General features: G+C 40.8%; 1 protein-coding gene across 4 annotated transcripts in view; it reads left to right on the plus strand.

The window, feature by feature from the left end:
* The window catches only part of DNAJC6 (DnaJ heat shock protein family (Hsp40) member C6), a 150,992-nt gene that overhangs the window by 118,246 nt on the left and 17,049 nt on the right, over positions 1-15,697 (plus strand). For all 4 annotated transcript variants that reach the window (XM_040470511.1, XM_040470512.1, XM_040470510.1 and 1 more), the window contains exons 6-13: positions 2,675-2,808; positions 3,545-3,739; positions 4,570-4,687; positions 6,578-6,657; positions 7,517-7,710; positions 7,816-7,896; positions 10,259-10,693; positions 13,064-13,198. In XM_040470511.1, the coding sequence (XP_040326445.1) occupies positions 2,675-2,808; positions 3,545-3,739; positions 4,570-4,687; positions 6,578-6,657; positions 7,517-7,710; positions 7,816-7,896; positions 10,259-10,693; positions 13,064-13,198 (1,372 nt within the window). The remainder of the gene's footprint in view (positions 1-2,674; positions 2,809-3,544; positions 3,740-4,569; positions 4,688-6,577; positions 6,658-7,516; positions 7,711-7,815; positions 7,897-10,258; positions 10,694-13,063; positions 13,199-15,697) is intronic.

Consider the following 15,697-nt stretch of genomic DNA (forward strand, 5'->3'; position numbering starts at 1 on the left):
GATCATTAAGACAGAGCTGATAGGTAGTGAGATAGTAAAGGAGCCTCACAGTACTTTAAAAATAATCCACTCTCTAGACTTAAATTATGTCTCAGAATGCTGAGAGCACTTGGAAAAGCAATCATGGATTCCTTATGTAATATGAGGAAACAGGAAGAAGAGGTGCCAGGCAAACAAAGACAGGAGAGTTTTTCCAAAATACGGAGGAGGTTTATCCTGGAAAGTTACAGGCTGGTGAACCTGATGGCACTTTAAGGCAAAAGTCTAATATAAATCTTTGCACAGATGATTTTAAACTCTTAGGAAAAAGGAGTCTTCATTGGTTCATTATGAATGTGCATATCAAAACAGCTGAACTTTTACAAGACCAATAGACTAGTAGGGATAGCTTATTGTATTCCTGCAAGGTATTTCCCAATTTCCTATAATCAAGATAGAGAAATTTGGGCTAGGTTATAATACATCTAGTTGGATTGTGGCTCCGTACTTGCTTCCAAGGGTAGGTGATTAATGGATCAGTATCTTCCCAGGAGAAGGTTGCATTTGGTTGCCCTTTTAATTAAAAGCAGTGATGAGGATGTGAAGATCAAGCTTCCAGTATTTCTCAGAAATGGGAGGGTCATATAATGAATCTGGATTTTAAAAGCCTTTGCAGGTTGGTTGTTTAACGGAAACTAAGAATGTGAAATTAAACACAGGATAAATGTGAAGTCCTGAATCTTGTTGTAAAAGATTAAATGTATTTGTCTCTTAGCTTAACACATCATTTGAAAAAGAACTAGGGGTTTTAGTAGATAGGAAAATCAATAAGAGCTTAGGGTGTGACTTAGCCTGCATATAAACTAACTTGGCCTAGGATTATGTTAGTAAAAGCATAGTGTCCAGAATAAAGGAGATGGTATTTTCTCTCTAGTTGGTTGGAGTGCACCTCATATTTTACATTTCACATCTGGGTAGCACATTTAAGGTTGTTGTTTTAAAATGGGTCTGTTCAGAGAAACTTCACCAAATGATGTTTCTTAAAATGGAATATCAAGTGAGGAAGAATCAAAGAAATTATATATTAGTTGGGGTCCTTCAGAGAAACAGAACCAATATATAATGCATTTATTATAGGAATTGGTTCACACAGTTACAGAAGCTGAGAAGTCCCACAATTTGTTTGCTGTCTGCAAACTAGAGAACCAGAAAAGCTGGTGATGTAATTCAGTCTGAGTCCAAGGCCTGAGAACAGGGGCTCTGATGTCCCAGGGAAGAAGGTAGACATCTCAGTTCAAGAAGATAGAAAATTCACCCTTTCTCTGCTTTTTGGTTCTATTCAGACCCTCAACAGATTAGGTGATGCCCATGCACATTGGTGAGAGTACATCTTTTTTTACTCAGAGTCAAACGCTGATCTCTTAAAAAACTTTTTTTAATGTTTATTTTATTTTTGAGTGAGAGAGTGAGAATGAGCAGGGGAGGGGCAGAGAGAGAGAATCCCACGGAGGCTCCACACTGCCAGCACAGAGCTTGTGTGGGGCTCGAACCCACAAACCTCAAGATCGTGATCCGAGCCAAAGTCAGACACTTAACTGATTGAGCCACCCAGGCACCCTGAATGCTGATCTCTTTTCGAAACACTCTCATAGACAATTCTAGAAGTAATGTTTTACCAACTGTCTGAGCATCGCTCAGCCCAGTCAAGTTGACACATAAAATTAACCGTCACAGATTGGGTGTGCCTTTAACCTGTAAAATGAAGGAGTTGGTGAAAGGGGAGGGTATTTCAGATATGTGAAAGGCTACCCCAGGAAGAAAGAAGTAGGTTTACTCCTTCCTGACAGAAGAAAAAACGAGGATCATTGAGTGGAATAGACTTCAACTCAACATATTCAGGATAAAGAAGAGCTTTGTAAGCTGGGCTGGGCTTGGTTTCTTCAAGTAGCAACAAGCCTCCTGTCACTCAGAGTGTTCTAGAAGAGCCTGGGCCACCATCTGTTAGGAATGTTACATGTATTTCTCCACTGAATGTGGTTGAATCATGTGAAGCTTCTTTATTTTGTATGAATCTAGAAACATACTTTGGGTAAAATATATACATAGCATATTCCAAAGAGCAGTATTTGCCTAATCTGTGAACTCTACCTCCGGCTTGCAACCAAGAGACCTCAACTACTAGTTCTGATCCTATGAGTCCAAAGTTACTTTGAAGATTAGACTATTTTCCCATAAATATATGCAGATCAAATTTATGTTGCTTGGTTTCTTAGGTTAGTAGACAGTCAGTTTTACCCTAAGAATAAGCCTTCCTTGCTGCTTTGTGATTTGAAGTGCTTGGGACAGAGTTTGGTTTTCAAGTGAACACACTTTAAGTTTATTTATTTATTTTGAGAGAGAGTGAGGGAGAGAGAGAGAATCCCAAGGAGGCTCTGTGTTGTCAGTGCAGAGCCCAGTGCAGGGCTTGATCCCACGAACTGCGAGATCATGACCTGAGCTGAAATCAGGAGTCGACACCTAAGTGACTGAGCCACCCAGGCACCCTCAGGTGAATAATTTTGAACTGAAAATCATTCTGTTAAGAAGAATTCTCCCCATTCTCTCTTCCCTCTTTTAACTGCAAGTACAGCCATTCTCTGTGGTGAGTGGCTGACTGGGCCACGTTTGTGACAGGTTTATATATCTTCCTTGGCAGGATGGACGGGCAGCATCGTCAATTCTGGTTGGTGCTATGTTCATTTTCTGTAATCTCTACTCTACTCCTGGCCCAGCCGTTCGATTGTTATATGCAAAGCGACCCGGAATCGGACTGTCGCCATCCCACAGGAGGTAAAGTAAGCTAGATGCAGGGTAGGCACAATTTCTAGCTGGTATTGTGCCCTTAAGAAAAGGGAAACCCTTTTTAGGTAATTGACTTATTATACTTCTGTTACTTGCAGTTTCTTCTTTTTTCTTATTTATTTATTTAAAAAATGTTTATTTATTTTGAGAGAAAGTGTGAGTGGGGGATGGACAGAGAAAGAGGGAGAGAGAGAATCCCAAGCAGGCTCTGTGCTATCAGCACAGAGCCTGACGTGGGGCTTGATCCCAAGAACCATGAGATCATGACCTGAACCAAAATCAAGAATCAGACGCTTAACTGACTGAGTCACCCAGGCACCCCTTCTTTTCTCTTATATAATTTCCCCTTCTTACTTTTTTTGAGTTAAAAGTGCTTCTGATGATAAATTCTAAAATTTTTCCAAAGCCGGCTTTTAGCTGATAAACCTAACCTGGCAGATCAAATAGGAACAGATATGCCAATGTGAAGCTAGTATAAAGCTCCCATAAGCCTTTTTCATTTAATAAATTACCCCTTTACCAGTTCTTTGGGGGGGAAATACAGTCATGTCACTAGATAAAAGCTTTCATAAATTGTTGGTTGCATTCTCTTTTGGTAGTTAATGTTTAAGAATTTAACACAGTAAATTGTTATTATAAGTTAGTAATTTACAAGAATAGACTTCATAGCCAAGATTGATTGCTTCTTTGGTCTGACCCACAGAATGTCAATCTTCTGTTTCAGATACCTGGGCTATATGTGTGACCTCCTAGCAGACAAGCCCTACCGCCCTCACTTCAAGCCTCTCACGATTAAGTCCATCACTGTCAGTCCAGTCCCTTTTTTTAACAAACAGAGAAATGGATGTCGTCCTTACTGTGATGTACTGATTGGAGAAACCAAAATATATACGACCTGTGCAGATTTTGAACGAATGAAGTAGGTCATGAACTTTTCTTCACTTCTTAGGAATTGCTCATTTCTTATCTAGGTTGAATTATATTCTTCCTGTGAGGAATACATCATTGTGAAAAGGCTGATATTAAAAAAAAAAAGTTCTATGTAGGTTCAATCCTAGAAAAGCATAAGTAAACCAAGGGATGCTATGGCTCCCTCTCAAATGGAAATATAAGCTAAGGGACTAACATGAATTATGAGGGTTAAGACAGTGGTGGGGACAGAGGACCTACATGCTTAGTTTCTAGGTGAGCAGCTAGGCAGATGGTGATATAATGAAAGAAGTTACAGAATCCAAAATAAAAAGCAGGTGCCAGTAGGAGGTGGTAAGGGGTATGGAGAGAAGGGAGTAGATGGTGACATAAAATGAAGTTAGTTTGGAATAGGTTGAATTTGGGAATTGGTATCTAAGACCCTCACAGAGCATGGCTTTGCAGTTTCTATACTGATCTTGGTTGGACATTTTTGTTCCCTCTGTCTCTGCTTTTACTATTAATTTAAAGTTAAGAAACAACAAGTATATCAGGGCTAAGTGTATTTGAGGATTATGAGATCAGCAGAGTAGGGATGGGCAGTCAATTTATCTGAAGTCCAGATGGGACAGGGGAGGAGGTCTACCATTAGACCAACACCATCCTATGGCAGAACCAGTTTGCACCCATGGCTGTGCTCCTGACTCTGCTTAAGATAGGAAATGGTTCTTGGGCCCAGTCTTGGGCAATAGGTCCTTTGGCTTGAGCCACAGAGGACTATACCTATGTGATCATACAAGATTGGACTCTTCCAGTGTATATTTTTGTCTCTGTTTGTAGAGAATACCGTGTCCAAGATGGAAAAATCTTTATTCCCTTGAGCATCACTGTGCAAGGAGATGTGGTTGTTTCCATGTATCACTTGAGGTCAACCATTGGGAGCCGACTACAGGCTAAGGTATGGTTTCAGGAAGAATCATGGCATAAACTCTTCTGAGCCTTCAATAGGGTATTTTATTTTATTTTATTTTATTTTATTTTATTTTATTTATTTTAAAAATAAGCTCATAAGCCCAGCATGGAGTTTGAGCGATAGGCTCCATGCGATAGGCTCTGCGCTGACAGCATCGATCCTGCTTGGGATTCTCTGTCTCCCTCTCTCTTTGCCCCTCCCCTGCTCACACTCAGTCTCTCTCAAAATAAATAAATAGAAGTTAAAAACAACAGAGTTCCATGCTCTACTGACTGAACCAGCCGGGCATCCCTTAATATGAGGAGGATTTTAGAGTATATTCTCTGTATCACTTTGGGCTTGAGTGACTTGTGGTTTTAGAATTAGAAAGAACCTTTAAAGATTATTTATGTCTGTTTCCCTCATTTTATAGGGAACGAGACTCAGAGAGAATGTGATTTGCCCAGAGGCCTTGGCATGATGACTTTGCCAGAAACTGACAGCTCTGGAACTTGTACCAAACCTTGAGCTTTAGAAGCTCATGCCCTTTTTTATAGTGTCCCATTTGGATCAGTGTGAGAGGAGATATTTCTTTTTCTTTTTAAAAATTTTTTTTTCAACGTTTATTTATTTTTGAGACAGAGAGAGACAGAGCATGAACGGGGGAGGGGCAGAGAGAGAGGGAGACACAGAATCGGAAACAGGCTCCAGGCTCCGAGCCATCAGCCCAGAGCCTGACGCGGGGCTCGAACTCATGGACCGGGAGATCGTGACCTGGCTGAAGTCGGACGCTTAACCGACTGCACCACCCAGGCGCCCTGAGAGGAGATATTTCTATTAAGGATGTAGGATTAAGTAATTATAGTTTTTCAATGTTTTATTAGAATAACATTCACATAACATAAAATTCACCCTTTCAATGTGTACAATACAGTTGTGTTTATTATTGTCAAAAGGTTATACAGCACCACCATATCATTCCAGAACATCATCATCCTCAAAAGAAACCCTATACCTATTATCGGCCATTGCCCCTCCCCTCTTCCATCCCCTGGGCAACCACTGATCTACTCCCTGTCTCTAAGGGTTTGCCTCTTTTGGACATTCATGTAAATGGAATCTCATGCAATATGTGGTTCTTTGTGGCTGGTTTTTTTCATTTAGCATAATATTTCTGAAATTCATCCATGTCATATCATGTATCTGTACTTCATTCCTTTGTATGGCCAAATAATATTCCATTGTGGCTATATCACTTTTTATTAATATCTTCATCAGTTGATGGGCATTTTGGTCATTGCCTCTTTTGGGATATTATGAATAATGTTATAAGTAATTGTATTTTAATTCATCAAATATTTGCCAAGTGCATGCTCTGTGCCAGCCATTGCCTTAGGGGTATAGGATTGACAAGATTAAGACTGTCCCTGCCCTCAGAGAGCTCAGCCTAGCAGGAGAAATTCACCACATGTATGAATATCCACTCACATAGTAGAGGTAGGATGAGATACTATAATGGGAGTGGTCTGCTTTAGTCATTGGTGGCTACAGAGAGGATATGAACTTTCAAGGTGGCCGTTGAAGGATGAGTTCATTAGGTTGCAGCAGGGGCATCCTGAAGAGAAGGAATGGAATGAGCCAAAGTATGGCAGTATGCAAGAACATGGGACATTAGTGGAAGAGGCAATGGCTTGCCAAAGCAGAGTTCATGGAGATGAGAGGCTAGAAATGACGCTGGGCCATTTCCAAATGGGAAGGTCACTTAGTGTTCATAATAAACAGAAGCTCCAATGTAGAAACAGTTGAAGGTGCATGGCTCCCCAAAGTATAATTTCTTGATGCAGTTAGTCCCCTTTCCCTGGTTGATTGTCACGTGCTTCTCTCCTGTATTTGTAGGTGACCAACACCCAGATATTCCAGCTTCAGTTTCATACTGGATTCATACCACTGGAAACCACAGTTTTAAAGTTCACCAAGTGAGTGCTACTTGGACTGAAATCCGTTTTCAATATAAGCAGCTGGGAAATGCTGGAAGCCAAATACCCAAGGTTCCTTTGCTCTGTGCTGCAGCAACCCCTGGAATCCTGTGCTGCAGGACTGTTGAGTGTAGCTTAACAACACAGAGAGCCTGGTTGCATTTCACAGCTGGCAGTTGGGTATAATTTGTCTTGAGTGCAAATGGATCAAGGACTTCAAATAGAAAGGTCTAAAATTCCATGTGAGAGAACAAGACTGAACAAAGAGGAAACAAAGTATCAATACTGTGACCCTTTGCATCTGTGTATCCCTTTGTGTTTTTCAACAGTGATGGCAGTTTAATCAGTGGTATGATATGAGCAATGACCCTTGAGACAGGATGCCAGGCTATAGCACTAAAGCAGGGTACCCTTCTGTACCAGAGAATGAACCTTAGTTGCTTTATTATAATGTGGTTTAGGGAACTCAGAGGGATGGCTGAAGCCAGGGTGATAGGTGGGAGTTGTGGGAGTCAGGGTAGGGGTAGACATTCAAGAGCTCAGGGTGGCAGCTGGGGACTATCTCACTATGTTAACAACTAATTTAGCCTTGCCTGGGCATACTGGCTGGATCTATTGCCCTACTTCCTAACATGTTTTTATATGCAGTAATATCCAAATTCTTTAGTTGTACTTAGTATTCTCCCCCTTTCCTCTAGTGAGGCCAGAAGAGTAAAGTACCTTATCTGGTTAGTGATTGATTTTTCCCTAGAAATGAGTCTTAGGGTTAACCTGAGTCAACCTACAATGGTTTCTGTGCTGAACATCATAGTGGATCCATTGTTTTTCACTGATCTTCTTCTTTTAAATTGCTATTTAGACCTGAATTGGACGCATGTGATGTACCAGAAAAATATCCTCAGCTATTTCAGGTGACTTTAGATATAGAACTACAGCCCCACGACAAGGTGATAGACTTAACCCCACCATGGGAACATTACTGCACGAAAGATGTCAATCCCAGCATCCTCTTCTCTTCTCACCAGGAGCATCAAGAAACTCTGGTCTTAGGAGGTATGAGTCACCTGGTGGTTTTGTTTTCAGGACAAAGCCTCTGTGTTATTATCACTTTGACTTATTTCCTATTTCATTGATGCTGCATGGTCTTTTCTCTTGCAGGACAGGCTCCAATAGATATCCCTCCGGACAACCCCAGGCATTTTGGGCAAGGTGGCTTCTTTTCCTCTCTCTGTTGGCAAGGTACTTCTAAGCATTTCTCTAAGTTACGTGGTTAGATACTTAAGTCATGTGGTGATTCTGTAAAAATGGTTTGTTCTCAAAGCAGCCTCAAAAAAAGAAGCATTTAGAAGTCATCCCTGTTCTTCCTTACTTTACACCCTCCCTGCTCATTCTTTTTTCAAATCAGTCAGTTTGAAATTACCTCTCTACTTTGAACTTCATGGATACTCTTAGACTGATGTAAAAGGCCATTTAAAGCTGAATTCTACCTTTTCTTTCTATGCTGTCTTTTGGATTACATCTTTCCTGGACTTATGAATCAATATGATATTTTCTAGGATTTCCCTTTATGCTGCTGACACACAAATTAACAAAAGACTCTATCTCCTGCCTTGAGTACATATTCTGAAAATATAAAATCTGGCATTTCCCCCAGAGGGATCTCACCACTAGGAGGGCAGATCTAAGCTTCTCCTGGTGCAGAAAAGGCAAGTACTTTGCCCATATGTCTCTGCTATATGCTTTAACAGCCATGGCAAAAATTGGTCTCAATAATAGTATCCTTTTCCACCAAACCTGGACATGTTTTTAGAATCTCTCCAACATAACACTTAAGATTGCTGCCATCAGTAGACTGGCAATGGCATTCTATCCATACACATTCGCCTCCTTGCTATAGAGTTTGCTGAGGTTAACTCCAAGATTGAATGTAGAATTGAATCGTAAGGACTTTCTGTAAGAAAGGGGTAGGAAAATAGCTTTGACAATGCTCTGGTTAGAGTTTTCTTGGTTGACCTTTCTTCACTGTGCGAACATGAGACGGTATTCCTGTTGCCTATGGAATTTTCCATGTTTCGTGAAAAAAAAAGTTCACAGAATTCCTTTGAATTAAAAGCCTTACTTTCAGAATTTCCTCCTGGGAAATGGGAACTCAGAGGGATGGCTGAAGCCAGGGTGATAGGTGGGAGTTGTGGGAGTCAGGGTAGGGGTAGACATTCAAGAGCTCAGGGAATTTCCTCCTGGGAAATGGGACCAATAGCATAAAAAAATTGGAAAATCCAGTGAAATCTAGATAACAGGTCGACTCCCCAGTTTCCCCCAGTAACAAGTCCCCTACATCTTCCCTTCCTCACATAAGGGCTTTTAATTAAACTTCACTTTTTCATCTCCACTGACATTGTAGTAATTTAGAAGTCATTCCTGTTAGTAGGCTCTGAAATAGGTTTTAGCAGAAATGCACAATTCCTTATCTGAACTTCACAGAAGTATTTCAGGAATGCAAAAGTTTTTTAATTTTAGGTGATATGGGATATAAATGGTATATTACTCAGCATCCCCAGCGGCATCTCAGACAACTTGTAATGGAGCATATTAATGTTTCCGCAGTGAAACATGTAAAAATAATCACTTTGGGTGAGATAAATGAAGAGTATACATATGTACGTATCAGTTCTGGTCAGATTTTTCCACCAGCCAAATTTGTTCCAGACTTAGGGAAACCTTTCCCTTTTCATAGCTTTTTGCATTTCAGAATCAGGAATTAGGGATGTGGATCTGCCCTTGATTTAGAATGTGGGTCTACCTAACATTAAATAACCAAGTTTCCTTGAAGGATCTGTCTCAAGGAGGGCCTGGAAAGTCACCCATCAGCCTCTCCATCCCTTCCCCAGAAGAGACCTCTTCCCTGCTGCCCACTTTATGCTGAATATATCGCTGTCCAGGATGGTATAGGGACCATCCTGAGCGGAATCTCTGTGGCTATTCACTGGTTAGGTGTGTGGTTGGCTTCTACTCCTGACTGTGGGAGGAAGGCCTTGCTTTTGGCTGCAGGCCACATGAAAAAAAAAAAAAAAAAAAAAAAGAGGAATCGGCAAAGGATTAAGAAATTATGGGACTTCTTTTCAAAGCACCTAGAAGAGCACCTGGAAGATGATAATCATAATCATAAACACTTAGGTACTACTTAATATTGATCTGAACACTTTCTGTTTATCATCTCCTGTAGTTCTCACCATAGCCACTGGAGTTAGGTACTATTGGTTACCCCCATTTTGCTGAGGAGGAAACCAAGGCACAGAGAAGTAAAGTAACTTTCTCAGTGTCACAGAGCCAGTAATTAGAGCTGGGATTCAAACCCAGCCTGTCTGGCTCCAGACTTCCTGCTTTTCCCTGCTCCACGATACTGCCTCTCAGCTGCTCAACAAAAGGTGATTGGATGATGGGAAATACATCCAGCAGTTTTCTATTGGTAAGGGTCTGAGAGCATTATTTGCTCAGGGCTGCTGCTTGTCTCTTTCAGAGTTATGTACCAACTCTAACTCAAAAAAATCAGTAATGCTGGGGCCAGTAACTAACTATTTATTGGCATATTGGCCTTCCTTAGATCAGAAATCGGAAAAATCATTCTGTGAGGAGGACCATGCTGCCCTAGTGAATCCAGAAAGTGAGCAATCGGATGATGAACTTCTGACCCTTTCCAGTCCACATGGCAATGCTAGTGGTGACAAACAGCATGGAGCTAAAAAGCCCAGCAAAAAGCAGCAGGAGCCAGCTGCCCCTCCACCCCCTGAAGATGTGGACCTTCTGGGTCTAGAAGGATCTGCAGTGAGTAAGAACTTCTGTCCGCCAGTGGCTCCTCCCACTAATTCTGAACTGCTGAGTGACCTGTTTGGAGGTGGAGGTGCGGCGGGGGCTGCCCAGGCTGGACAGTCAGGGGTGGAAGACATGTTTCATCCGAGTGGACCTGCGTCTACCCAGTCGACACCACGCCGCTCTGCCCCCTCCACCTCTGCATCTCCAACCCTAAGAGTGGGAGAAGGTAATTTTTTCCATGTTACACTAAACCTCTCAATTTTGAATTGGAACCTTTGGGTGAAGCAGGTAGAATTGAACTTTCCTAATAAGCTAGACTTTTCTGGTCTCCCTGAAAGTCCCTTAGAGGTCTCTGTTTTCAGTTAATGGGGAAATGTCCATTTTGGTAGGACAGTGTAAGAGTGAATATTTGAGCTCTTCGCCCTTTCTTTGGTTTTTTTGTTTGTTTGTTTGTTTTCCTCCAAAGCTTCAATCTCTGAGCTGCTTTAGTTACTTCTTCTTGGAGATGTAGATTGATGAATTATTACTAATAATAACAGCTAATATTTGTGGGCTACTTACTATTTGCCAAACATGGAATTTAACACTAAACACAGATTCAGTTATTATAAAAATCTGGCAGTTAGGTGCTTTTATTATCCCTATTTTTTAAAGTTTATTTATTTATTTTGAGAGAGAGAGAAACAGAGCACACAAGCTGGGGGAGGGGCAGAGAGAGAGAATCCCAAGCAGGTTCTGTGCTGTCAGTTGCAAGCCCAACGTGGAGCTGAACTCATGAACTGTGAGATCATGATGTGAGCTGAAGTCAAGAGCCAGACACTTAACCTCTGAGCTACCAGGCACCCCATCCCTATATTTATAGTTGAGGAAATGGAGGCTTAGGGTCAAATTAGTAGCATACATTTATAAGGCTAATCATTGGTGAGGCCAGGGTCCAAAACTGGGCCATTTGACTTGAGAGCTCCCTCTTAGTTTTTCTGTAATGTCTTCCTGGAACTGTAATTTTCTAAATCCACTTTGGTTATGCAAGGGAGTACTTGGTTACCTCAAGGTATATTTAAGAGACTCATGCCAGCCGCACAGCTGACTGTAGCAGATGAGCCCTTGCCAGTTGGTGCCCACGTGGTTCAGCTTCACTCTGCTCATTGCTGCAGACTTGACCTTTCCTGTGACTAATCGTCCGCAAGTTTTTGAAATTTGCAAAACACAGTAGATGGCTAAGCATTTTAGCTGCCCCTTCTTACCTGATATCACTATTAACCAAGATGACATCATATTAGGAAGAGTAAAGAGAAATGTCTCAACTCTTCACTCATATGGTAATCTGCGGGGACTTCCTTTCCCAAGCTAATCCTTCAGTTCTCAGAAGGCTCTGGGTGGTCTTGATTTGTAGTAAGTAGTTCAGTTGGAGGCATTTTTTGTAAGAGTGAGTCTTAAAATCCTGGAATGTGGTTGCTGAGGCTCAAACTCCTACATTAGTTATTGATGGAGCCACGGTGGTATCCTGGTGCCCTGAATCCCAGGCTGTTTCTTCTATATTTGGCTTCCTTTTATCCAGTTCTTACTCACCACAGTGAATTAAAGGTGTCAGGGAAGAAAAATCTGCAAGATCCAGACTATCATAGTACTCAGTCATGTTTCAAGACCATGTACCTTGTGTGACTTTATTTAATTCATCACAGTCCCATGAAGATAGTTATGTTCTGGTGTCAGAGCTAGAAGGGATCTTTGAGAGACATTAGTTAAATCTGTGCCTCAGGTTGTAGATAATGAAATTGAAGCTGGATATATTGATTGACTTGGCTTTCTGAACCTCAGTTTCACTGTCTATAGAATGAAGATAATACTACTGTGTGATAGGGAAAGACTGAGAATCAGCTGAAGTATTTTTTATGAAAGGCAATGTAAACCCTAAGAAATGATACAATATTAGTTTTATTGTGTTGTTGCCAGAGATCTCAGCTGCTGGCTTTGTTCTGGTCTTCTTAGTATATTCACAAACTTGTCCTCACTTCTCTAAATCTGCATCTAGTTTCTAGCAAGTTATTGAGAGGCAGTGTTTTGGGAACAGCATTTGAGTTACATAGCAACACTCATTTCTCCTCTCTTTCACTTTCAAGCGAGCCAAAGACCACTAAAAACATAAAACTAAATAAAGCCTGGTCAGTGAGGTTTTCTAATGTTCACCTTAATAGCAAACCCCTCCTGCCTGGTATTTGTCCATTAATTTATTGAATATAAGTACAGTTTATTCATTGGGCATCTCCTTTGGTCCAAACATGGTTTTGCCACTTATGGAGGGCCCAAGAAGCCCTCATTTATAGTGTTGATGGATCTTCCAATGGATAAATCTACAGTCCTCCTTTGTCCACAAAGATGGGATTCTTCCTGAGGTCAAAAATCCTTAGGTTCCATTGTTGGCCCTGGAGGAAGTTTTAAGGATAAGATGGGCCTGTGGAGCAGCCCAGAATGCAAGCTTCATTCCAGTTTTTCAAATATTTGGCCTAAGGCCTGGCAATAGTGGCAGCTCTTGAATATTTATTGAATGAATGAACTCACAGGACAAAGAAACACATTTTTCCTTTTTTTTTTCTAGGTGCCACCTTTGACCCATTTGGAGCACCTTCTACACCATCAGGTCAGGATTTGCTGGGTTCTTTTCTGACCACATCTAGTGCTTCCAGTGACCCCTTTCTTCAGCCTACAAGAAGTCCTTCACCTACAGTGCATGGTAAGAACATATTTTATATTGTGTTCAGTGGAACATAGTTTTCCACAAAATAACAATAGGTTCTCAGATATAAAAGCATCCAGTAGGTGTTTGTTTTATTTTGTTTGGGGAAGCTATATAATGCATCTCTCTTTTTTTTTTTCTTTAAAAAATTTTTGTAATGTTTCTTTATTTTTGAGAGAGAGAGAGAGAACACACACACAAGTGAGGGGAGGGGCAGAGAGAAGGAGACACAGAATCCAAAGCAGGCTCCAGGCTCTGAGCTGTCAGCACAGAGCCCAACATGGGGCTTGAACCCACGAACCACAAGATCATGACCTGAGCCCAAGTCAGACGCTTACCCAGCTGAGGCACCCAGGCGCCCCTCTCTTTTGGAAATTAACAATTAAGTTAACATTTTATTTTATTTTTCAGAATACAATCATTCTATTTAAATTCAAAATGAAATGTGTAGGCCTATAATTTTTGCAAAAGAAAGGAGAGAAAACACATTTGTTTAAAGCAGCCTGTCAAAAGATGGTATGTTTGGGAGGGAAATATTATTGGTATCTTTAGATACCTTTACAAAGAAAACTCACAACCCTCTGAACTAAGTAGATCAAGTATTTTTATTCATTTTAGAGAAAGATACTGAGACAGATAACTATTGACTTCCTTAAGATGAAGTATCTAGTTAAAAATAGAAAATATACCAGAACTTTTATCTCTTAATTCTCAGGGTGATATATATTTTTCTCAACTCTGCTGCCTCACTCTGTGCCCATGCAAAATACCAACAACTCCTGCTTAAATTAGATCCATATGGACATTGAAGTCCAAAGTAGTATCAATAAACAAGTTAGTTTTAATAGCCTTCGAATGGTTGCAGAACATATTGTAGACACTGGATTTGAACAATTAGAATTTAATCATTTTTTTTTTACCATGGATAAAAGTTTATTATTTTATTTTATTTTATTTTTTAAAAATATAATTTATTGTCAAGTTGGCTAACATACAGTGTATATACAGTGTGCTCTTGGTTTTGGGGCTAGATTCCTGTGATTCATCGCTTACATACAATACCCAGTGCTTATCCCAACAAGTGCCCTCCTCAATGTCCATAACCCATTTCCCCTCTCTCCTGACCCCCCATCAACCCTCAGTTTGTTCTCTATATTTAAGAGTCTCTTATGGTTTGCCTCCCTCCCTCTTGTTTGTAACTATTTTTTTCCCCTTCCCTTCCCCCATAAAGTAGTTACATTAATATTTTAAAAGCTCTGGGATATCTTGAGCACATGAAATGTGGCTAGTCTGATTTTAAATGCTCTCTAGGTATAAAATACACACCAGGTTTCAAAACTTAGTACAAAAAAAGAATGTAAAATATCATTAATATTTTCATATTGATCACAGAAGATAATATTTTGACTATATTGGGTTAAATAAAATGTATTAAAATTAATTCCATCAGTGTTTTTTTAAAATCTTTTTTGATGTGACCACTAGAAGATTTTGAATTCCATGTGAAGCCCACTTTATATTTCTCTGATATCTACTTGTAAGTGCAAAAGGGTATCATTTAGGTAACTCTGATTAAAACTGGAGCTCTTTGGGGCGCCTGGGTGGCGCAGTCGGTTAAGCATCCGACTTCAGCCAGGTCCCGATCTCGCGGTCCGTGGGTTCGAACCCCGCATCAGGCTCTGGGCTGAGGGCTCAGAGCCTGGAGCCTGTTTCCGATTCTGTGTCTCCCTCTCTCTCTGCCCCTCCCCCGTTCATGCTCTGTCTCTCTCTGTCCCCAAAATAAATAAAAAACGTTGAAAAATAAATAAATAAAATTAAAAAAAAATAAAACTGGAGCTCTTTAAGTGGAGGACAAATGGCTTTGAGCTAGAGAATTGTAGCTTATACCTGATGTTGAAGGCTATGGAACAGTACTGGCCTCAACCTGGAGGGTGAGGTCCTATGGAAGGCATCTTGTGGAAGGAGCTCGCCCGGTGAATTCAGTCTAGTCATCAGCTTGACTTCTTGGAAGCCATGCAAACGCAAACAGAAGATGAATTGTACAACTTTGGTCAAACTCTAACTTCACTAAACATGAGAACTCATTCCAGGAATAACTGTTGTGGGTGATTTCCAATTGGTCTTAAATCTCAAACTATTTGAAGTGGGTCCACCAGACAACATACAAGAAATTCAGCTCTCACCCTTGAATAGTTCCCAATGAAGAGAATCTCCTGATTGGAAGCTGGTTACTTTGGGATGAAAGATGCAGGGATAGAGGTTAAACCTATTGTTTTTGATCACTTATTTAAAATGTAAGTCATGTCATTGCTGTGCTGAAAATGCGTCTTTATGCCACTCAGCATGGAAGTTAGAGTCCTTAGATGGCCTTTATGGCCCTATGTGCTTTTGACCTGAGTGGTGTGACCCATATCCCCTCCCTCTTGCCCTCTCCATTCCAGCCATACTGTCCTCTTGCTGTTGTACCGGCTGTCCCCTCTTCCCCAGGCATTGGTA

Source organism: Herpailurus yagouaroundi, unplaced genomic scaffold (genome assembly GCF_014898765.1).
Source record: "Herpailurus yagouaroundi ecotype Mexico unplaced genomic scaffold, PumYag 77, whole genome shotgun sequence".
In the NCBI taxonomy this organism is placed as follows: Eukaryota; Metazoa; Chordata; class Mammalia; order Carnivora; family Felidae; genus Herpailurus; species Herpailurus yagouaroundi.